This window comes from Lemur catta, chromosome 9 (genome assembly GCF_020740605.2).
Source record: "Lemur catta isolate mLemCat1 chromosome 9, mLemCat1.pri, whole genome shotgun sequence".
Lineage (NCBI taxonomy): Eukaryota > Metazoa > Chordata > Mammalia > Primates > Lemuridae > Lemur > Lemur catta.
This window is the reverse complement of record NC_059136.1, coordinates 101,861,900-101,886,730: the sequence shown is the minus strand read 5'-3', so window position 1 is coordinate 101,886,730 and position 24,831 is coordinate 101,861,900. Positions and strand designations below refer to the sequence as shown.

Here is a 24,831-nt window from a genome sequence, read left to right as displayed (position 1 = left end):
ACACTGGCATTTGTCCATGCTGTGAAATTGTGGTATGTCATCTTAACCTTTCTGCCAATCTAGTATCCTAAATTTCTTCAGCTCATTTTTATTTTCAAAAGGGCTATAGGTTTTCCACTTGGGATCCTGTTGCCTGGAGAAGCTGTTGGAATGTGCAAGCCCAAACTTGATTTTTCCTCATCTTTCAGAGGAGCTTGCCACAGGGTGTGAGTTGGCAGGCCAGGTGGCCCTGCTCTGGTCAGCCCACGCAGCGCAGATCCCCCAGAAAAAGTGATCTAGGAATGGATTGCTATTAATACTTGCCATATAGTACTTCTTATTTTTCTGAACAGATGCAGCGGTAAATTTATTTTTGTGTTACAATATAGGAAACGTTTCAGCTGGCAAATGGAATAAACAAGTCCTTGGGTTAGTAAAATGCTATGTAAAAGTTAGAAAACATTGGAAAGTGCAGTTTATTATTGTGAGAGTGGTTGGAAAGAGTGACCTGTGCCCCACGTTCACTCCCCTTCCATCCCAGAATGACACGGCTTCACTCCCACCAGCGCACAGAAATCGTCGCCTCTCCTGGCCCAGTTCCTATCCTCCTTACTTGAAGGACAGCACTTCTTCTTGGTTTGCTGCCTCATGTGTTCATTTTCCGTCTCTGTTCTTTGCTCACTCCTCCTTGGTGTGCTGCTTCAGTACGGGTCCTCAGGCTTCTGCCTTGGGCCTCTTTACTTGTTCTACGTGCCGTTCCCCCTACTCGGTGACCTTTGTGGGCACTTCCCCCGACTGCTAGGCCCCGCCCCAGTCCCATCGGCACCTGAGTGTCCTGCAGGTGCCTCAGACCCGGTGTGCCCCCACCCTCGCCTTTCCTGGCCTGTTAACCCAGCAACCTTTAATCGAGTTTTCTCTTACATTTTTCCTACCCATCTGGTCCCCAGATTCTGATGATGATTCTTCCTCAGAGCTGTCTCTCAAGCAGATCTCATTTATCTGTCTGCCGCCACCTCTGCTCAGGCCCCTGCTTCATGCCAGGATTGTGTGTCAGTCTCCAGCAACCTTCCCTCGTTTTCAGTCTGTTGGGGTCATCATCCTAACAGGCGAATCTGACACTATTACTCTCCTCTTTTAAAAAATTTCCATTGACTGCCCAGTGTCCTTGGGATAAGCGTTTGTCACTGTAAGCTCTTTGGTGCAGCATTCTTCATGGAGCTCTCAGCCCAGCTGCCTGGGCCTCGTCTCCCACTGCCCCTGCTGAGCCTCCCCACACATGCACGCAGCACTGCGTGCCTCTTCCCTGGATCACGCCATGCCTTCCATGGTATAAGGTTGGCCACTAGGCCTGGTACGCACACTTTCCTCCCAATGCTTTGTTTGTAATTATACTTCCAGTATTTTGTAGTATTATAATCACCCAAAGTCTAAGTAAATAATAACTACACAGCATGCTACAAAGACGTATATGGCTTATCTAGCAACCTTGAGCCACGCTCAGTAACTCAGGGAACTAGTAATGAATTTTAATATATTACGTGGCACCCGAGTGCAAAAATGGTCCTAGTCAGGAGATGTTGGTTCTGGTCCCAACTCGACCAGGGCTGAAGGCCCATAATAGGGTCACTTCATATATGCCTCAGTTTTTTACTGAGAAAGGGTGACTTTGTTAAACCTTAGGTTATTTCTACTTTTAAAATTCTGTGTTTCTGTTCTATCTTGCCTTATATGTAATTCCCATGTGGAAGTCAATCTCACAGTGTTTTTAACTTCAGAGTGTTTGACTTCCCTTGAACTTTTCTATCATCGAAGCCCACTAATCTCTTGCAGCATGCCTTTCAAGAGAAGCACTTTTATGGTAACAGTCACTGTGTTTACCATGACATCTTTTTTTTTTTTTTGGAGACAAGAGTCTCACATAGTATCCTAGACTGTAGTGCAGTGGCACAATCACAGCTCACTCTAGCCTCGAACTCCTGGGCTCAAGCAATCCTCCTACCTCAGCCTCCCATTAGCTGGACCTACAGGTGCACCTACCATGCCTGGCTAATTTTTTAAATATTTTGTAGAGATGGAGGTCTCGCCATGTTACCCAGGCTGGTCTCAAACTCCTGGGTTTAAATGATCCTCCTGCCTCTGCCTCCCAAAGTGCTGGGATTATAGGCATGAGCCACTGTGCCTGGCTGACATCTCATTTTAATCCTTAGGCTAATTTCTCTTTCCCTTTTCCGTCTCTTCCTTATCAGTTTGTTAATGCCATGGGAAGGAGGTAGCAGCAAGACTAAAATACCTGCTTGTGTCTAGTAGTTGTGAACTTGCCATGCTCCTACTCAGGCAAGCACTGTTCTGGCTCATCATAGATTTTGCCTGTTTCATGCCAGTGACTGATGAATTAGAAGTTGTTCCTTAGATTATCCTTTATTGATAGCCATTGTGGAGGGGCCAGGATTGAAGGGTTGATGTTGGAGTATCAAGGATAGAATGCCGGGCAGAAGGGATACCCTGGGTTCTGCCAGTTGTGTTTTTAGCTCCCTCTGCCACACAGGTTCACGGTGTGTTGACCTCATGGTGGAGACGCCGTTCTGCGTGGATACACTTGCGCTGTTGGGACACTGGAATTGTTTAGGGGGTTGGGAGCCTCTGGACTCTGGAGGACTATAGCGACTACCCATAGTTAGTAACTTGCTATTTCACATTGGGTTCTTGAAATTTTTCCCAACACATTTATTTATTTATTTATTTCTCAGTTCATGCTACATTTATAAAAATAAACACACTTAATTTTCTATTTCCATAAAGGTTGTTTTCAGTCTGATTTTTGGATACCATTTTAGTCTTATTTTCTTAGCAAAAATACTACCTATAGTTGTGTAAAATAAGGTGTTTTCAATGAGGAAGTTTTCAGGAAAGAAGAGCTTGCTTTCTGGGTACTCGGAGTGGAGGGCGGCTCCGTGGTGGCCGTGTGTGTGCCGGGCAGTGTCGGCATCACGTCGCCCACCGTCTCAGTCGGCTCAGGCTGCCGGAGTGAAGCACCACAGACTGTGACTTAAACACAGACTTGTGTTTCTCACAGTGCTGGAGGCTGGTCACCAGGGTGCGGCATGGCCACTTCCCAGAAGGGCCCTCTCCCTGCTGTCAGGCTCCCACCTGCTCGCTGTGTTCTTACAGGGCCTTTCCTCTGTGCGCCTGGAGAGATCAAGCCCTCTGGTGTCTCTTCTTGGGAGGACACTAATCCTATTGGATCAGGGCCCCACCCTTAGGCCCTCATTTAACCTTAATTACTTTCTTAGAGGCCCCATCTCCAGATACAACCACAGTGGGGGTTAGGGCTTCAACATGTGAATTTGGGGAAGGAACCACAAATATTCAGTCCATAACTTGCCCCCCCCCATTGTCTGGTTTAACTTTGCTTAGGGATCTGTTGCTTTCTAGAGTCTTTATATGCTTTTTCCTTACTTGGATTTCTTTAAAAATGGGACCTTCCATTGCCCATTCACCCTCTACAGCTGCGGTCCCCAACCCCCGGACCAGTAGTGGTCTGTGGCCTGTTAGGAACCGGGCTGCACAGCAGGAGGTGAGTGGTGGGCAAGTGAGCGAAGCTTCCTCTATTTACAGCCACTCCCCATCGCCCACATCACCTGTCAGATCAGCAGTGGTGTTAGATTCTCACAGGAGCAGGAACCCTACTGTGAACTGCGCATGCGAGGGAGCTAGGCTGTGGCTCCTTCTGAGAATCTAATGCCTGATGGTCTGAGGTGGAGCTGAGGTGGTGATGCCAGCGCTGGGGAGCGGCTGCAAATACAGATTATCAGTAGCAGAGAGGTCTGACTGCACAATGAATGTAATGCGCTTGAATCATCCCAAAACCACTCCCCTCCCCCACCCCCGTCCCTTCCTCTATCCGTGGAATAATGGTCTTTCATGAAACTGGTCCCTGGTGCCAAAAAGGTTGGGGACTGCTGCACAGGACAGTACAGGCTACCTCTGCAGAACGAGTCACAGTGATGTGCCTGGTGGTAGGCAGCACTGTGACATTCTGACCCCCCGGAGGCTTAGGTGCTCAGCTAAGTTTCAACTGCTCTCATCACTAGGGATTGTGACAAACTTTCTGATCGGCTGGTCAGTCTTGTCTAGTTTTTTATTTTTTTTTTAAGAGTTGGGTTTCAAATTTCTGTTTCATGCTTAGAATTATTGTGGCTTCTGGAGATGGATATTTTAAACTGGGTGAAAAGGCAAAAAAATGTGGAATCAAGAAGTGAAAGCACAATTGTTTACAGTTCAGTAAGTAGTTGTGGTTAAGAAATGTGTCTATTCATCATTGCCAGATGACTTAAAATTTTATGGGGAGGCATAAATTTTAAATAAAAACTAATTGTGCTATTCACAGGGTAAGGATGTGAATTTCTCCAGAATTTGTTTTTTAAGTATTATAATCTGGTTAGAACTTTATGAATTTTATCCCGAAATTATCTGTGAAATGAATATGATTGCGTTTTACAAGCGTTACTCAGAAACTAAAATTTGTGTTTACCAAGCATTAATAATACAACCAGTGATTTAACAGAGATTCACTTACTGAACACTCACAGGAACATGTTGTTGCTACGTGTTTGGGAATCACTGGTAAAATTATGCATAGTTGTAACTTCTCAAAAGAAAACAACATAATTATATACAAATAAATACAATTCAGCTTTTAGTGCATGTTAATGAAAAAATTGTGGTACAATACAAACAGTGAATGGATAAAACATCATTTGGGTTTGATTTTGGAATGTATTGTTTATTTTTCCCATTGGGACATCATTTGATTTGTAGTTGAATGCGCATTCTCTGGGTGCATGCAGAGTGCAGCTGAGATCAAGGGCGGCAGGGCAGAGGCACCTGGACTGGCAGTGAGATCAAGACCTGAAACAGAGTCCCCAGATTCTTCACATCAGTTTGTGTTAGGGTTTGTTCGGCTCTCACACATTTATTGGTACTGATCCAGGTACAGCACAGAGTTTATGGTTTAGTAGACAAAATTATTCATTTTCTGTGTTAAACTAGAGGTGTAAACAAGAGGAACAGTGTTAACATAAAGGAGAGTGATAAACTGCAGGTGACGAGAAGAATTGTGCTCAGAGAGACGTTTACCAGGGAGACTCTCCCTTAAAGCATGATTTTTATTTTTCACCTCATCGTAGAAATAATTTGAAGTTGCTTGAATGGAGCTATGGAATTGGAGGCTAGAGCAGTAAGAAGTAGCGTGTAACAAAGGACTTTCTACACAGTGGCAAGTAGTTTGAATTTTACACAGTAAGCCATGGAATGGTTCAAGTATAGGATGGCTATTATTAAATCTGCATTTGCAAAGATTATTCTGGTGGGCCTTAGGAACAGTGGGTTCAAAGAGTTAAGTACCAGACTGGGGAGGTGAGTTAGAACCAGATAATTGTAATAACTAAGAGACATCTCAGACTTAATATATTCAAAATTGGTGTCTTGATACCAGTGTCTTCTACCACCTCCACTTCTCAGAAGATAGAAATCTCCACTATCTCAATAAATGTTAATTCTATTCTTATTCTTGCTCAAGCCAAAAACGTTGCCTTCATTCTTGACTGCTGTTCTCGCTTGTGTTCACTCCTCGTCTATCAATAAGTCCTATTGGCTCTACCTTCAAAGAATAGCTAGACTCTACCTATTCCCTCCTGTCAGCCCCCGGGTCCCAGCCACCACCACCTCTCCTAGGCTGCTCTAGGAGTCTCCTAACTTGTCTCCCTACTTCTTCTCTGTCTCCTTCCGTGTGATCTCAGCCTTCCCTGTTGGCTTCCCATCACACTCAGAGGAAACACCCAAGTCTACACATGTGGTGTGAGACCTGTCTCCTCCCCACTTGGCTATGCTGAGCTGATCTCCTTTTCCTGCTACAGGAAAGACTGACTGCAGGCTCAGGCCGACTGCATTTAGTTCCAGACAAAACACAACTGGGCTCTTCTCCAAAACGGTGGGGTGAACTTGTGGGGAAAGCTAAGACTTATTATGGGGATGTTGGGGCCACCAGAATATAGCCTTTTTTCTTTTGGCATTTGAAGGGCCTGATCAAGCATGAGAATTATTACAGTCAAACCATTTGACTTGAGGCTGAGATGTTCTCCTTCAAATATAATGCCTGACTCTAGTCAGGCATTGAATTCTGTTTCTATAATTGTGCTAACATAAATTTGTTGATTATTTGCTCTCAGACTACAGCCAGAGCACAGAGGTTTGACGTAGGTTATAGGACACACTTTGAGCATTAATCTTGACAGTGAAAGTGGAATTGTATGGAATTAAAATTGTGTAGCATGTTGGGGAGGAAAAATGTAGAGCGGGAAATATACCCTTCATTTTACAAAGCTCTTCATTTTACAAAGCTATGAGCCCCAGATCCCTAGCAGAAGTGAATAGAATAGGACACAGAGTTAAAGATACTGTTTAAAATTTCATAAGTAACTAACAGAAACACCCCAACACCGATAAAATGATATCGGTACTGAATACATGTATTATTTTGGGGGGAAAACGATAAAATGCAATTTTAAAATGAGTAAAATGTGAAATGATTATAGCATGGTAGTTTGGAGTGAGTGCAACAAGGTGAATCGTAATAACCACAGCTGGTGGTGGCCAGTGTCAGAGAGCTTATTAAGGACAGAGGTCGTGTCTGCCTGGGAAGCAGATGAACTTTAAAATCCTCTGCTGTCCGTCCCTGACCCCTGGGCCTGCGTGTGCTGTGTGTGTGTGTCTGCACACTCACACGCACGCAGGCGAGGAGTGAGGGGAAAGGACAGCGGGCACTTGATGGGTTGACCTGAAGGAGACGAAACATACTGATCTCAGGAAATACCAGGACATACATTTCAGAGCAAGATACTGAGTGGGTTAACCTGTTGGGGTATCTGTGAAGATAAGTACAGACCAATAATCTAGGAGGAAAACTCCAAATTACTATGTGGTCATTGTCCATAATAAATGGACAACTTAACATTAGTGTCAGCAATTGTACTTGGAAAAGATTTTCTCTTGGAAAGTCTTACAGATGCCCGTGAGTATGATTTCAGTATCTCTGCTCCCATACTAACTTACTTCACTTTGTGCTTTCTTGTATAATATTTGTTATCCTCATAACATGTATTAAGTCATCAACATAACCTACCTAAGAGGATTTGAGTTGACATGCACATAAATGGACCCTGGCTACTTGTATATTTATTATAAAATAAATCAGTTAACCCAGTAGTCAAAAATATATTTTATTCTTATATGATTTGCTCAAGTTTTTTACAAACTCTTGGCCATTTAAATCCAAAGACTTTTTAAAGAGCAGTTAGCTGAAAATTAAATACATCATTCATGCATTCATTTCGCAAATGTTAGCCTTTAAGTTAAATACTGTCCATTTGTAACTAAGAACTCTGTTTTATCTGTTAGGCATTTGTATGAATAGAAATGACTAGATCTCATGGTGTATTTTCTAGATGAATTTTTCTGTTCCTGTTTCTTAATCATTTAACATTTTTGCTGTTATATATTAATATTTGTGGTCTCCATTTGATCTTTGTGGCACTTTCTCTTCAGTGTTTAGTACTTGAGAAGTTATCCTTTTCTTTTTCAGTGCAAATTCTGTGAAATCCTGACCAGTGTCCAGGCACAGCAATGGGCCTTTCGGAGTCCGTTTGTCAACCTGAAGTGCCATCTGTCTTTACATTTTAAAAGGCCTTATGTTTTAGCATAATGAGTAGCTAGGGAAAATCACTCACAATTTTCTATTTTTACTGGCATTTACCTGAGAGAAGTTTTGGTCTTTGGCTTGTAAGGATACTCAGTTTCTGGGATTGGACTTGCCAGTCATCCTCTCTGTTCTTAAGAAAGTCATGTGATCAGCTAACTTTATTTTATGATTTTCTTATCTGTCAAAAAGGGAGATTAATATCTTCATTACCTATTTTTTTCATTTTTTTTTTTTTTTATGAAAACAGGTTCAGAAGGTATTCCTTACCTATTTTGTAGGGTTATTGTGGATCACGTAAGCGAATGGACTTAAAAATGCCTTGGAAAGCCAGTGGTGGTGACAGTCGCTGCCATCATGGTGTGTGCTGGGCCAGGCACGTTGCAGTGCGCTTGCGGGGTTTGCACCTGGGACCGCAGTGCACCTCGGGGGAGCTGGCGTCACGTCCATTGAAATTGAGGGCCCTCTTACAGCAGAGGGAAATGCAGATAAAGGATTTGAGGGTTTCAGAGGGAAGGAATAGTCACTTCTGGCTGGGATTCAGGAAATACCTCCTGGACAAGGTGATGTTTTAGCTTTCTTGGCAGCATTTGTGTCAAATGTTGCCCTGGTGACACTGAAGTGGCCTTTTATATACCAGTCATCTAATTTCAAAATAATCTTCTTTGTAAAATGAGTATGTCTTGTGCTCTGATTAAAAGCTTGCCTCAAGTGCATAATTTGGCACAGATTGCCCTGTGCTTTTTTCTCCCTCAAACAAGGGGAACTTAAACTGCTTCATTTTCTTCTGGATAGGGGAGCACTGGAGGCTGCTCTGTAGGAAGGAGTTGAGAGCACTCAGGGGAGAGGGTAGCACTGTCCCCAGCCAGGTGGTACAGCCGTAAGAGCTGCTCACCACTGCTTCCCAGGCTGCCTAGTCACCAGGTGAGCTGTGGTGTACAGTTGTTGTGGTGACAGTCAACATCATAAAATGTGTTTATTCCACAAGTTATTTGGTGCTACAGATCTTGAGCAAAATTCGTAGTTAATGGAATGTTGTCAGGATTTATCATAAACATCTTCAAAGAAACTGTGGTCAGTGGCAGTATGATGCATCTTAGGTACACAGGTATTTCTGCTATAATACTATTTATGTGTTTCGAAATAGCTGCCCTTTTATAAAACATGTCAAAGTCTATAGGAACTATTGGGTTGGACAGACCACTGAAAATCATTGTCACTTTTTAAGCCAGACTGCACAAGACAGTAATTTTCTTTTTTTGGAGACAGGGTCTTAACCTGTCACCCAGACTGGAGTGCAGTGGCACGATCGTAGCTCATTGGAACCTCAAATTCCTGGGCTTGAGCTATCCTCCCGCTTCAGCCTCTTGAGTAGCTGGGATTACCGGCACACACTACCACAGCTGGCTAATTTTTTCCATTTTTTTTTAGAGATTAGGTCTTCCTCTTACTCAGGCTGATCTTGAACTCTTGACCTCAAGCAGTCCTCCTGCCTCAGCCTCCCAGAGTGCTAGGATTATAGGCATGAACCACTGTACTGAGCCAGCAATAATTATTATCTGAAGAGAGAACTCGGGCTGCTTGGGCAGGCAGCTGATCATGGCTGAGGACTGCCACAGCAAATATTGCAGTGCACGGAAGCAAGAGCCTATGCTCAGCTGGTCCACTTGAACTTGAGCAGGGCAGTGGGTGCTTGAGGGCACAGGTGGTCATGGAGCCCTGGACGACAGCTGCTTTCAGCAGGAGAAAAGGGAGATAGCTAGCCTGTCACATGTGGAGGACAAGCCCTGAGTATAGATACAAGTTTTAACCATTCTTAAAATATGTCCAGAAATGTTCCTGTGGCCACTGGAGCCCCTAAAAGTAGGTCTTTTCCCTTTGCTTCTAAAGACCCTAATTCTCTACCCATGGCTCTGGCTGCCCTGCCCAGGAAAAATTATATGGACTGGAGAGACCTATACACTGTCCTGACTTCTTTTCCCATTCACCAGTTGAAGATGAGCTACTTTTCACTAAGAAACACCTGTCGTGGCAGAGTGACTCTGTGTTCACTTCCGAGTCAGTGCCTTTCTATAGTTGTTTCCACACCTCCATGTCCTTCCCCAGAGTGAACAGTAGCAGCTTAAAATTGTGCTTGTTCATATCCTTCCCCCATCCACTTCCTTCCTTGCCTTGAGAAATAGCAGCAGTGTAGGTGCATACCTTAAGAAACAGTCATCCACAGTGGAGCTCTGGGTAGGCGATGTGGCCCCGGGCTCAGGGCTGTTGGCACTTAGACAAAGGAGGGGATGGAAAATTTGGGGTTGAGTGGACAGTGAATGAAGAAAAAGTGAGAGGGAGAAATAAATGAAAACAAAATTAAGCCATATAACTGAAATCTTAGCTCTATTTAAATATTAACTTTTATTATTCACTGTGAACCAGTTGGCTAAAGTGGTGGAGAAACTCATATTAGTGTCTATCATTAGAAAGGCAGCATGTTAGATACATCACTTTTGTTGTTCTCATTTAATTAATTTATTTTTTCTAATTAAAAAGCACAGAGAATAATAGAAACACATAAGTGTACTCACCACCTAGAATAGATAACACATGTTAATCTTTTATCTTTTTTCGCTTCAGATATTTTTATAATAGACACAACATGACAGATAAGTTTGAAGCCCTTTTGGTTTCCCTGCTGAGTCACTCTCCTCTTCCTCTCTCCTCATAGACAGCAGCGACTATCATGACTTTTCTGTGTGTCCTTCTACTTTATATTTTTATATTTGTATTACGTGTGTATCCATAAAAAAGACTACATTGGTTTCCATAAATTTTTGAAAATTACATTATAGATATCTTATACCCCACTTTTGTTTTTGAGATCTCTCCATCTGATGCTTGTAGATCTGGTTCTCTGACTATATATTCAGTGCTGTACAGTGTCCTGTTGTCTGAACACACCACAGGGTACCCATCCTGTTGGTTTATTCTGGGTCCAGTTTTCTCCTTTTACAAACAACACTGAGATATGTACTCTTGTTTAGGTCTCCTGGTACATGTGACAGTTTCTGGGAACATAAATAGGATTTCTGGGTTATAAGTTATGCACACTCTCAACTTTATCTCATTTAATTCTCACAAATGTTCACTGGGGCAGGTGTCATTATCTCCATTTTACACATGTGAAAACAGGTGTTGAAATGGTACATAACTTGGCCAACTTAATAAGAAAGCCAGCGCTGAGTCCAGATCAAATTCTACCCGTTTAAATCTACAACTCTAATCCCCAGCAGGCCATGTAAATCCTCAGCATAGGACCTTTGTGGTCGTTGGAACAGTTGTAGCCAGCCAGTCGCATGGGTGCTTCCAACGCAGAGAGGAAGCAAGCAATGAGGAGGAGGCGGCGTGTGAGAAAGAGGCGGCCGGGTTCCCCTTGCTGTGGTTACCAAAAGGGTTCAAGAATTAGAGTAAGACATGCTCCTTGAAATGATGGATCTGAGGTTTCTATATGTGCATGACTGTTTCTTTATGGTAGAAGACTCTTTGTGTTGCTTAAAGTGCATATATTAAATGCAGCTTGCAGGCATATTTTGATTAGAGAAAGATGTTACAGTGAGCGTAGAACAGTCTGTATTTTACTTTGCAAAGTGCGTGGACCATTTTCTCCAGGTGAAGAGTGTTATCTGAATGTGGATCTTTTTTTCTTTTTTCTTTTTCTTTTCTTTTCTTTTTTGAGAAAGAGTCTCGCTCTGTTGCCTGGGCTAGAGTGCCATCAAGCTTACAGCAACCTCAAACTCCTGGGCTTAAGCAATCCTTCTGCCTCAGCCTCCCGAGTAGCTGGGACTACAGGCATGCACCACTATGCCTGGCTAATTTTTTCTATGTGTATTTTTAGCTGTCCAGATCATTTCTTTTTTTTTCTTTTTTCTTTTTTTTTTTTTTTTTGAGACAGAGTCTCTCTTTGTTGCCTGGGCTAGAGTGAGTGCCGTGGCATCACCCTAGCTCACAGCAACCTCAAACTCCTGGGCTTAAGCGGTCCTCCTGCCTCAGCCTCCTGAGTAGCTGGGACTACAGGCATGCGCCACCATGCCTGGCTAATTTTTTCTGTATATATTTTAGTTGGCCAGATAATTTCTTTCTATTTTTAGTAGAGATGGGGGTCTCGCTCTTGCTCAGGCTGGTCTCGAACTCCTGACCTTGAGCGATTCTCCCGCCTCGGCCTCCCGGAGTGCTAGGATTACAGGTGTGAGCCACTGCGCCCGGCCCGGATCTTTTTTTCATAACACTTTATTCATGCTTGAACCATATGTATTTTGGACTTTATTTTTGTTTTGTTCTTTTCTTCAACTTCCAGGTAGGAAATCTGGTGTATTAACTGTGAGAATTCTAGAGCTACATGAGGAATGCACCATGCATGTTGCCCTGTGTGAGCAATTGGCAGGGTCGTCAGCCGCTGGCCCTTCCCGAAGTATAGGCCCCAGGCCTGGAGCCCACCTGAAAGTTCTCTTCACCAAGGAGACTGCAGGCTACCTCAGGGGGCGTCCCCAGGACATTGTCTACATCTTTCCTCCCTGGTGAGTGCAAAGAACTGGTTCCAGCAGTCACCAACTGTGAGTCTGTCTTGTAAGAAAGACTTTTATCAAGAACATTTTTGTCACTTTATTATAGAGAAATGCCAGGGGAAGAAAGCCAGGATTTGACATAGGTTTTATGTAACAGAAGTATTGAATTGTCTCTAATGGTTTGTTTGTACTTTTGTCAGCAGATTTTTGATAATTTGAGGTGAGAGGGTTGAGGAAACAACCATATTAAGATTCTTGCCCAAGTGGTGTGTTATTGGATCTGGCTGTTTTTGTTTTTCTCCTGCTTATAAAAATAATTTTCATAAGAGGCATTATGTGACAATAGGATAGCCCATGTTAATTTAATATTCCTTTGCTAGTCACTTGAGGGGAAGGATAAAAGCATGAACTGAGACATAATAAGATTTGAACTCCAGGAGCATTAAATGGTCATCACTGGGTCAGAAACTATTTTCAAGGATACCACGGTTGCTTTCTTTTGTATGAGATACTGATTTTTGCCATGAAAAGAAAATAGTCTGATTAGTTTTCAGGGAAAATTTGAGAAGCCTTGTTTTAAGAGCTAATAATTAAGTTTTGTGGCAATTTTTTTTTTCATTTCAGCATATTACTGAGGTACAAATGTTTAGGTTACGTATGTTGCCTTTGCCCCTCCCAAGTCAGAGCTTCAAGCGTGTCCATCCCCCAGACGGTGCGCACCGCACCCGTTAAGTGTGATGTGGCAATTTTTTTAAGTTTCATTTATCTGTGATATTCTTAGATTCTTAGATTTGGAATCAACTAACAAATCTTTAAGTTAAACTTCCAGAGAAGGGATGTTTTGATCACATCCATAACAAGCGCCTGGTGCTTCTGTGTCCACAGTGACCTCCATGTGGCTGCTGCAGTGTCAGCCCTGTGGGAGCCCTGGTCTTCCCGGGCATGCTCCCCTGGCTTGCTGCGCCTCCTTCCTGCACTCCGCCTGTCCCCTTCTCTGGCTTCTAGGTGCTGTAGTGCTGCCAGACTCAATCCTGGACTCTTCTCTGCTCTATCACCTCACTCCCTGGGTAATTTCCTCTAGTTCTGGAGTTTTAAACACCAGCTGCATACTGATGGCTTCTAAAACTGTTTCTGCAGCCCAGGCCTCTGCCCCATCTCCAGAGCTGCACACCTTCCTGCTGCACCCATGGATGCCTGCAGTGTGGTAAAATCAGGGGTCTGACCTTCCTCCGTCAACGTCATCTTCCCACTCTTCTCCATCTCAGGAGAGAGAAACCACATTCTTGTTCCCCCAGGTATCCTTGCCTCCTCTTTTTCTTCTAACCTCTGTTCTGCCCATGGGAACCTCCTGGCAGTTCCGCTTCAGAATCCGCACAGTCCAGCGCTTCTTGCCACCTTGACTGCCATAATCCTTTCTAGGTTATATTGTCTCTTCTGGAGTATTGCAGTCATCTCCTAACTGTCCCTGCTTCTGTCCTGGCCCCCTTCTGTCTCTTGTCATACACAAGTCAGATCCTACTGCCCTTCGGGTCTGCAGTCTCTAATAGCAGCACACCTCATGCAGAGTCAAAGCCAGGCCAAGTGTGACGTGTCCTGAGCCCTGGGATCTCATCTTCTATTGCTCAGACATACCCACTCTCACCTCAGGCCGGGGTTCTTGCTGCTCCCTGTGCTGTGGTGCTGTGTCCCCCCATTGCCTGGGAGTTTACTCAGACGTTACCTTCCAAACGAGGCCTTCCCTGGGTCTCATATCTAAAATTGAAACTACCTCCTTCCACACCCTTTATTTCCCTATTTGATTTTTCTCTTTAAGTTAGCACGATCAGACATGTTGAAGTATATTATAATACTTTTATTTGTTTATTTGGTTGTGTGTTTCTCCACTGCACCGTTTTGTTTACTGCATAGGCCTGAAGGCACTCAGCAGAACTTTGATGTGGAGTGAATGCGTGACCTTCTCCCTGTCTAACAGTGCCCCATCCCCTATTTTTTTACTATAATTTCTTGTATTCTTTCAGTTGTTTCATTTGAAGTCCTTTTTGTAAACTTATGGTAAAAACCAGTAATATTAAGAGTATCTTATTCTTGTAGTGTGTCCTTGTTTTATCTTCTTTATAAATAAAAAACTGCAGTTTACATTTTAGTTTATTGTAGCTCAACCAAATGTTTACTCAGGCTACGTCGAGTTTTTTACAGTGAGCCCATAAAACTTGAGGGTAGTTGTGTTTCGCACTGACTTTAGAGACGGTAGGCTTTTGGGTTATATCATTGCATTAAGTAAGCAGGGAAAACTAAACTCTAGACATCATCATATAGTCCCTAAATCATCATAGTCCCTCTACATCTCCACACCTTTAGTATGTTTTTTTTCCTTTCCCATTTCATCTTAAAAGTAATTAGTTGGGTTTTTAGTAGGTATTTAATACGTATGATACAGAATTCAAAAAGTACCAAAAGGATGTATAGTGAGCGCTGAGTCTTCCTCCCATCCTCCTTCCCAGCGACTCCATTCCCATCCCCAGAAGCAGCCACTGACACCAGTTTCTCATACACCTTCCAGAAATGGGGTGTGTGTCATGTACACACATAATCATATGAATGTATTTTCTGCCATTATTTATTTTTACAAAAATGGTAGCAAACAATGCTCTTTTTTTTATAATTCCTTTCCAACTTAAATTTATCTGGAAGATTATTCAGTAATGGCATATCAGCACATAAAGAGTTGCTACAGTCTTTTCACTGATTCCAGTTTAGAGGTCCCATGCTGAGGCAATCAGTGCCCTTCAGGTGGACATGCAGGCTGCTCCCCCTCTTTAGTTACTTCAAACAATACTGTAGTGGATTTCCTTGTACACACATCCTTTTGTACATGTGTGAGGAAGGGCTCTCGGATACATTTCTGTAAGTATTATTGCTGGATCAGAGGATGTGTGCCTCTTTAATTTTAGCAGATTTTGTCAAATGGCACCATTTTATATTCCCACCAGCAAGACACGAAGTGCCTATTTCTCTTCCCTTACCACCCTACTGTATTGATCTTGACCAAGTAAAAAACTGGAAAAATGATATTTATCATTTTAATTTGTATTTCTTTTATATAAAATGGGTTTATACATTTTCCCCTATGTTTAAGAACCATTTGTATTTTATTTTCTGTGAAATATTCATTTATAACTTTGACCTTCTCTTAGACTATTGGCCTTTATCTTAGTGATTTCTATTAACTCTATAAATAGGTCAAAGATTTGAAAAATTTTATTTTATTTACAAATGAAAACATGTTACATGTGCCTTGTAAAAGATAAAAAAGAGCTCCTGTCAGTCATGTATGTTAACAGTTGTTCCTTTCTCATTGTGTCATTTGCTGATGGACTTTTTTAGGGGCCAGAGGTTGGTTCTGCTGATTTGTTTTTGATAAGCCAGAGATTTTCTGTTTTTCTGTGGTTGGTTTTCTCCCTCTTTTATAGCTTCTGAGTTTTTTGTCATGGATAGAGAAGACTTCCTTACTATGAGGTATAAAAATTATTCTGTGTTTTATTTGAATACTTTTATGGATAATTATTTTTTGATTTTATATTTAAATCTTTGACCTTCCTGAAATTTATCTTTATGTAATATGTGAGGTAGGGTATGTAGCTTTATCTTTTAAATGGCCAGTCAGGGGTTCCAGCATTATTTATTGAACATTCCATCTTTTTTCCATATAACTACAATGCCATCTTTATCATGTACTAAATTCCTACGCATATTTTGTACTAATTCTGGTTCTTTTAACATAACTGTATTTGCATATGCTAGTATCACACTATTTGAATTATAGCTTTGGATGGTATTCTGCTAACTGCTAGGGCTACTCATCTCTCATTATGCTTATTTTTTAGAACTTTTCTACTTATACTTGTATTTTTCCTTTTTGCTTTAAAGATATTTCTTGTTTTATTTTCAAATGAAAACATATATGCATGGTAAAAGATAAAAATACTTCAGAAATATATAATGTAGAAATGAATCATTTTCTCCCTACCTCTTGAATTAAATCACACTTTCCCTAGATAATCACTATTAACAATTTAGAATAATTTTCAAACATCTTACTTTTTAAAAATTAATTCTTAAACACTCAATTATGTATTTAACAGATACTAAGAATATGTGTAATGTATATGTAAGTTATGTAACCCTGCTTATTTTTTTTATAAGAACTTTAACTTAATTTAAACCTTTTGTGATGTTTATTGGTATAGGCTAAATCTATGCATTCGTGGAGTAGAGCTTAAAGGTGATTTCTAGCAGGACTTTTATGTGACACTCCCCCCCCCACATTCGCGGGGTGCATGGCAGCACATCACAGTGGAGGGCTCTCATCTCTCACCTTGAATCTGTCTTCTCTCCTTCAGAAATCTGTCCTCATTCAGGTCTTCTCTGTTTGTACCTTAGTTTTACTCATCAAATTTAGGTCTTGCTTTCGATAGAATTTAAGTATATTTATGGTGGCAGAGCCTTTGTTTTTTTTAATCTCCTCAAGTGCTAATTTTTTTGTACACCATTACATATTTTAAAATGCATTTATTAAGTGACCCAGTTTTTTAATGAAAAATTTTAGTGTCTTAATATGATTATTTTTCCTTAGAGAAGATGTTTTAGAGGCATTGAATGTGGGACATTTTCTTGGGCTTGTGAGAAGTAAAATTAGATCGAGATCATGTGCAAAGATTTATATAATGAAAAATTTCCAACTCCCACGTTAGAATTTACAAATGGATGAGCTATAATCATTTGACTTTGGAATGTTTGTAGGTCTGGGTCTTACCAAGGCACTTCCCTTGGGTGTTGGTTCTTTTACTGTTTTAGGCAACACATCAGACTCCCTGTGTGGTGCTATACACAGAGATTGTTCAGTGACTATTTCTAAACTTGATTTGGATGTTTTCTTTTTCCTCCTGAGGTTTGTTGTTGTTGTTGTTGTTGTTTTGAGACAGAGTCTTACTCTGTTGCCCTGGGTAGAGTGCAGTGGCATCATCACAGCTCACTGCAACCTCAAACTCCTCGGCTCAACCAATCCTCCTGCCTCAGCCTCCCGAGTAGCTGGGAATACCGGCACACATCATGATGCCCAGGTAGTTTTTCTATTTTTAGTGGAGACAGGGTCTCGCTATTGCTCAGGCTGTTTTGGTTTTTAGTCTTTGAGTATTTTTGCTCCATAAATGGCCTATAGGTTGAAAAATAAGAGTGAAAGAAAATCCTACAGTTGCCCTAAAAATGATATGTGGGATCTTACTGTTTTTGTATATTATGCCATCCAATGGAAAATGATCTTGCTCTTTAGGACGACAACTTGAAATGCTTATGTTAACCAAGCCAGATGCTGTCAGATGTTAATGCTGTCTTTAGGAATCTTAGCAAATCCTTAGACACAAAAATATCTGAAATACATGTAATTTGATAAATTTCTCTGCAGCCATTTGACTTCTCTGAATGGCTACCTCCAAAGAAGGAAACAAATATGGATTAATACAGTTAATAAATACGAACACGTGTAAGAAATTTGTTCATGTAAGTATCAGTGATATAAAGCAAGTTACTCTGGCAAATATTAGCAAATACTAATCATTCCCAAATGTTGGTGGGAATGTTAAGTTGGTACCTTTTCTGGCAATAAGTCACTGTACTAGGAGGAGTGGTCCAGCTGTCTGGGGTAGGAGGGGCAGTTGGGATCACTGGGGTAGAAGGAGTAGCAGCACTTCTTCCTTGGTCACCTTCTCATTAAGGAGCAAATGGGCTACACACTATGTGTATTGGTCTGCTCAGGCCGCTGTAACAAAATACCACAGATGGGGTGACTTAACAATGCAAATTTATTTCTTTTGGTCTGGAGCCTGGAAGTCGCAGATCCAGGTGCCTGTGGGGTTGGTTTCCTCCGAAGCCTCTCTCCTTGGCTGTAGAGGGCTCTTCCCAGCTGCACCTCATGTGGTCCCTCCTCTGTGCACACACACCCCTGGTTTCTCTGTATCTTCCTCTTGTAAGGATAGTCAGATTGGATTGGGGCCCACCCTAAAGGCCTTGTTTTATATTAATTACCTCTTTAAAGGCCCTGGGGTTAGGGCCTCAACATATGAGTCTTGGGGAGATACAATTCAGCCCCTGACGCTATCATAAAAATGAATATTTTTTTCTGCTGGGTCTTTTAATTTTGTGAATAGGCAAGTCAGCTGATTTCCGTGTTCCCATAAGTCCCAGAAAAGCTTATTTGATAATTTCCCAAATAGTTTCCTGAATTGTATTATGTGTTCTTATATATAGATTCAGATTTTTTTTGATGAAAAAATGCTTTCTTAAAATAAATATTCATAGTATTTTTTAGGTTCTTCAGGAGGAGAGATAGAGGGTTAATATTTTGAAAGATGAGCATATTAATCTGCTGCTATAGGTGATTTAGGCTGTTTGTCGTAGTAATTTGGAAGTTTCTGCTTTTAACTAAGAACTCTTTATCTAAGTGTTAACTGAAGTTTAGTCTAGATTCCACTCAAAAATAGATCATACTTAATAAAAAAAAGCCAAAATAATTTTTAAAAGGACTATTTTTTTTTAACAGAAACTTGACCAGTCATAGTGAATCTATTTTACTTGTGAGCTGTCTAATCTTTTCTCACTAAAAGCCTTTTGTATTCATTTAAACTGTTTTTCAACATGGGCACAGTGTTTAAAAAAAAAAAACAACAAAGAACTATAGACTTGAAATGCTCCTATTTGTGCTTTAGTAATAGACGCAGGTTTAGGTACAATGTCTGCTGACCCTAAGGAGCTTAGAGCCCTCTGTAGATGTTTCCTAGTAAATTCTCGTTGAATTCCTATGAGAGGTAATGTTACCTTGGCTCTGCTGATCTGAAAGTGAAAGTAGAAGTAAAAGGCCTTGCCTAGGATTAATTGCATTATGAAATACTCATAGAATTATATAGCAATAAGCAAATTCTTAAAAAACTTAATGTGTAAAATTTCAAACATCTATAAAAATAAAATAGTATAATAGAAGCCCATGGCCCATCATATAATTTCAACATTTGTTACCTAATGAATAAACAGCTTTTACTAATGAAGGAAACGGAGAGCTTTAAATGTAATATGATTGCAAAGAAACATCTTTGCAATTAGAAAGAGGGAGATAGAACCCATCTGACTGATTGACTATGTCCTGCCACCAAATCTAATGCCAGAATGAGGGCCAGAAAAAGGTAAGTATATGATGGTGTATCAAGGGACAGCCAGGACACCTCTAACTAGCATTCACTAATTCATTAATTGATATAGAAATATTTACTTGTGCCCCTGTGGTGGACCCTTTACTTTCCCTCATAATACACATCCTAATATGAGGGAAGAGTGAAATTTGACTTTCCCCTTTATCATGAATCTATCTCTATATCAGTAAATTCATATTATCATTTTTAATGATTACTTAGTAATCCACTATATGAGTATATCATAATTTAAAGTCTCTTATTTTAGGTTTTTAAGGTTGCTGCGTATTTTGAACTGTTTTAAACAATGCTTGAATGAAATAGTCATCTTTATACCTCTCTTCTGAATATGTTCTTAGGATATTTCTAGAAGTAGAAATTCTTGGTCATAGAATACTAGTGGGTTTTGAGCCTTTTGATTTATGGTTTCCATAGCAACCTATAAAAGTTGTATCTGTCTCTGCTGCTGCCAATTTCTCAGTCATGCTACTCCCAACATTTTTTATGGCTGCACAGTGTGATATAATTTCTGTCTATATTCTCAGCATGTAGTACATGTTGGTTCTTTTGCTATCATAAAATCTCTGCAGTAAACATTTTTGTATGTATAGCTTGCTACATATTTTAGATGATTTTTCAGAGTAGATTTCAGGAACTGTGTTAGTAGGTTAAAGGGTATGTTTTGTTACTGCTGCTGTGACTTCTTGATATGGTTAAGTCATCTACAAACCTCGTAGTACTGCTATGACTACCTGGTGCTGGCCACATTAAATACAGGCATACCTTATTTTATTGCACTTTGCTTTACTGCCCTTTGCAGGTGTTGCATTTTTTATAAAGTGAAGGTTTGTGGCAACCCTGTGTTGAGAAAGTCTGTGGGCGCCATTTTCCCAATAGCACGTGCTCACTTCATTTCTCTCTGTCAAATTTTGGTAACTCTCCCAGTATTTCAAATTTTCTCATTGCTATTGTATCTACTGTGGTTATCTGTGATTAGTGATCTTTCATGCTATTATTGTAATTGTTTTGAGACACCATGAACCTCGCCCATATCTGATGGTGAAGTTAATAAATATTGTGTGTGTTCTCACTGCTCCACCAACCAACTGTTCCCCCTTCTCCTTTCCTCTCCTTGGACCTCCCTAGTCCCTGAGACTTGGTAATATTGAAATTAGGCCAATTAATAACCCTGTAATGGCCTCTAAGTATTCAAGTGAAAGGAAGAGTTGCACATCTCTCACTTTAATTCAAAAGCTAGAAATGATTCATTGTAGTGAGGAAGGCATGTCAAAAGCCAAGATAGGCTGAAAGCTAGGACTCTGGTGCCAAACGGTTAGCTAAGTTGTGAATGCAAAGGCAAAGCTCTTGAAGGAAATTAAGAGTGCTACTCCAGTGAGCACATGAATGATAAGAAAGGGAAATAGCCTTATTGTTGATGTGGAGATAGTTTTAGTGATCTGGATAAAAGACCAAACCAGCCACAATATTCCCTTAAGCCAAAGCCTAATCCAGAGCAAGGCCCTAACTCTCCTCAATTCTGTGAAAGCTGAGAAAGGCGAGGAAGCTGCAGGAAATAAAGTCTGAAACTAGCAAAGGTTGGTTCATGAGGTTTAAGGAAAGAAGGCATCTCCATAACATAAAAGTATGAGGTGAAGCAGCAAGTGCTGATTTAGAAGCTGCAGCAAGTTATTCAGAAGATCTAGCTAAGAGAAGTGATGAGGTGGCTACACTAAACAACACTAGGCAATGTAGGTGAAACAACCTTCTGTTGGAAGAAGATGCCAACTAGGACTTTCATAGCCATAGAGGAGAAGTCAATACCTGCCTTCAAAGCTTTAAAGGACACTCTGACTCTCTTGTTAGGTGCTAATACAGCTGATGACTTTCATTTGAAGCAAATGCTCATTTACCATTCAGAAAATCCTAGGGTCCTTAAGAATGATGCTAAATCTACTCTGCCCATGCTCTAGAAATGGAACAACAAAGCCTGGATGACCACACATCTGTTTCTAGCATGGTTTAATGAATACTGTAAGCCAAATGTTGAGACATACTGCTAAGGAAAAAAAAGATTACTTTCGAAATGTTACTGCTCATTGACGGTGCGCCTGGTCACCCAAGAGCTCTGATGGAGATGTACAAGGAGATTGAGGTTGTTTTCTTGCCTGCTCACACAACATCTGTTCTGCAGCCTATGGATCAAGGAGTAATTTCGACTTTCAAGTCTTATTATTTAAGAAATACATTTTGTAAGGCTATAACTTCTGTAGAGAGTGACTCCTCTAGTGGATCTGGGCAAAGTAAATTGAAATTTTCCAGAAAGTACTCTACATCCATTAAGGGCATTCATGCTTCATGGGAAATCAAAATATCAACATTAATAGAAGTTTGGAAGATGTTGATTCCAACCCTCATCCATGACTTTGAGGGATTCAAGACTTCAGTGGAGGAAGTCACTGCAGATGTGGTAGGAATAGCAAGAGAACTAGAATTAGAAGTAGAGCATTAAGATATGTATGAAATTGCTGCAATTGCCTAATAAAACTTTAACAGATAAGGAGTTTTTTATGAATGAGCAAAGAAATGGGTTTCTTAAGATGGAATCTACTCCTGGTGAAGATGCTGTGAACATTGTTGACAACAAATGATTTAGAATATTACCTAAACTTATAAAACAGCAGCAGGCTTGAGAGGCTTGAGTTCGATTTCAAAAGAAGTTGTACTGTGGGTCAAATGCTGTCAAACAGTACCAAATGCTATAGAGAAATGAAGAGTCAGTCAACGCAGCAAACTTCATTGTTCTCTTATTTTAAGAAATTACTACAGCTACCCCAATGTTCACCAACCACCACCCTGACCAGTCAGCAGCCATCAACATACAGGCAAGACCCTTCACCAGCAAAAAAAATTATAACTCACTGAAGGCTCAGATAATTGTTAGCAGTTTTTTAGCAATAAAGTACTTTTAAGGTATACACATTGGTTTTTTTTAGACATATGCTGTTGTACACATTATAGGCTATAGTATAATGTAAACATAACTTTTATATACACTGGGGAGCCAGAATATTTGTGTGACTCACTCTATTGCAATATTCACTTTATTGAGATGGTCTGGAATGGAACCCATAATATCTCGAAGGTATGCCTGTACTTTTTCTTACATTTATTTACTGGTGACAGCTTCTTTTTTTGTAGATTGTTTTCCTTAACCTTTACTCATATATTTGTTGGGATCCTAAGGCCTTTCTTACCAATTTGTATGCCTATTTTATATAATAAAACTTTCCTGCTTTTACAGTTGTGTCACTTACAATAATAATTTTGTTGTTTCCTTCCCAGTACTTATGCTTCTTTATCTGTTCCATGTTTTCTTGCCTTGGCTAAAACTTCCCAATCCAAATTTTTTGTCTGCTGTATTCCCAGTGCCTCGAATAATGCTTGAAATACGGTGGACACTCAGTAACTGTGTGGTTGATGTTGAGTATCAAATCAGCATGAAGATGTTGTCACCCTTGTTGTCCTCCCTGTTTGAATGGGAAGACTTCGTTGATTTGTACATTCATTTAAAAATATTTATTGGATGTTCACTTACTGTAAAATAAGTCTCATACTAGAAATCCTGGGAATACAGTATTCAAAATGAATCACAAATTGTCTCTCACTTTAAGGAGCTCACACTGTGGTAGAAGAGAAAGGTAAAAAAACAACTTATAAAAGACTCAGGCAAGTATAATAACAGATCTGTACAGGGGATATAGAAACATGGAGAAGGTAAGCACAACTGGTAGGTAGAGATGGGTGGTTGTATGTGTAATTGTGTGTGTGTGTGTGTGTGTGTGTGTGTGAGAGAGAGAGAGAGAGAGAGAGAGTATGTGTGTGTACCTGTGTGTGTGTGTGTGTGAGAGAGAGAGAGAGAGTGTGTGTGTGTGTGTGAGAGAGAGAGAGAGAGAGAGTATGTGTGTGTACCTGTGTGTGTGTGTGAGAGAGAGAGAGTGTGTGTGTGTGTGTGTGAGAGAGAGAGAGTATGTGTGTGTACCTGTGTGTGTGTGTGTGTGTGTGTGTGTGTGTGTGTGTGTGTTGGGGAGACAACAGATTGAGATGTGGTGTCAAAGGTGGCTTCCTGGAGTTGGTGATGCCCTATCTGAGGTATAAGGGCTGGGTTGGAAAGAACCAGGGGAGGGACTGTGAGGACATTTGAATCAGAGGTGAGCACACAACTAAAGACTAGAAAGCCTGAATGGCATGGTGTAAGACATATGTAGGGCTATGTGTACAAAGTGGAAATGCCAAGACAGAATGGCAGAAAGTGGATCTGGAGAACCTGTGTTCAGTGTTAACAAGCAGGGTTTTATTCCCCAGAGGGCTGTGATCTGACTCACACTTCAACATCTGTGGAGGATGACTGGGTGGAGGATGAAGGGTAGATACATATGTCTGTGAGGTTTTGGGGGTATTTTGACTATGAAGGAAGGTGATAATTTGTACTATGATGGTGACCAGTGGATTCAGAATGTATTTTGGAGTTAGAGGCAACAGGATTTGCTGAGTGATTTGATGTGGTATGTGAAGGAAATATAGGAAACAAGGAAGACAACTAAGTTTTTGGTTTGAGCAAATAAGTGAATCATTATGCCATGTATGAAAATGGGAGACTTGGGACAGTTTTGTGGGGCATGGTCAACAGTTCCTTTTTGTTACTAGCTATAGCTAGAGCCTGGAGTAAACACAAGAGAGGTGGTGATGCCAAAAGAGAAACTGTGTCAGTTGGTCTGGATTTTCAGTGTAACCTACACATGGTAATTAGCAGAGGACTGAGGCAGAGCCCACAGGCTTGTTCACAACTGGTTTAGTTCCTATTTTATATTTCCCACCTGCGATTCTTTGAAATGAAGAAATTTCTGGCTCTTACTACTAGGAGCAAAGCAGTACTACTAAAGATGGAAGATTTGTTTACTGGGTGGGATTTTCTTCTTGTTAAAACAGCCAGGAAGCCCATCCTTTCCTACCAGAATTACAGGGTGTCTTGAGAGGAAATAAATAGGAAAGAAATTTAATGCAGTGTGAAAAGGAAAAAATGAAGACCATGAGGGTAATCTGGAGAATCTGAAAAACTGGAGGGAGGGAAAAAAGAAGGCAGTCATTCATTCTACATGAGGAAAAAAGTAAAGCAGATGACACTTTTCCATGGGTGTATCTTATGCTGTTTTGTGTTGCTGTAAGAGAATACTTGAGACTGAGTAATTTGTAAATAACAGAAGTTTATTTGTCTCAAGGCTTCGAATGCTGGGAAGTTCAAGAGCGTGGCACTAGC

General features: G+C 40.8%; 1 protein-coding gene across 5 annotated transcripts in view; it reads left to right on the top strand.

Moving 5' to 3' along the window:
• Window positions 1-24,831, top strand: part of SPIDR (scaffold protein involved in DNA repair) — a 415,406-nt gene that overhangs the window by 160,044 nt on the left and 230,531 nt on the right. For all 5 annotated transcript variants that reach the window (XM_045561517.1, XM_045561518.1, XM_045561516.1 and 2 more), the window contains one exon: window positions 12,072-12,291. In XM_045561517.1, the coding sequence (XP_045417473.1) occupies window positions 12,072-12,291 (220 nt within the window). The remainder of the gene's footprint in view (window positions 1-12,071; window positions 12,292-24,831) is intronic.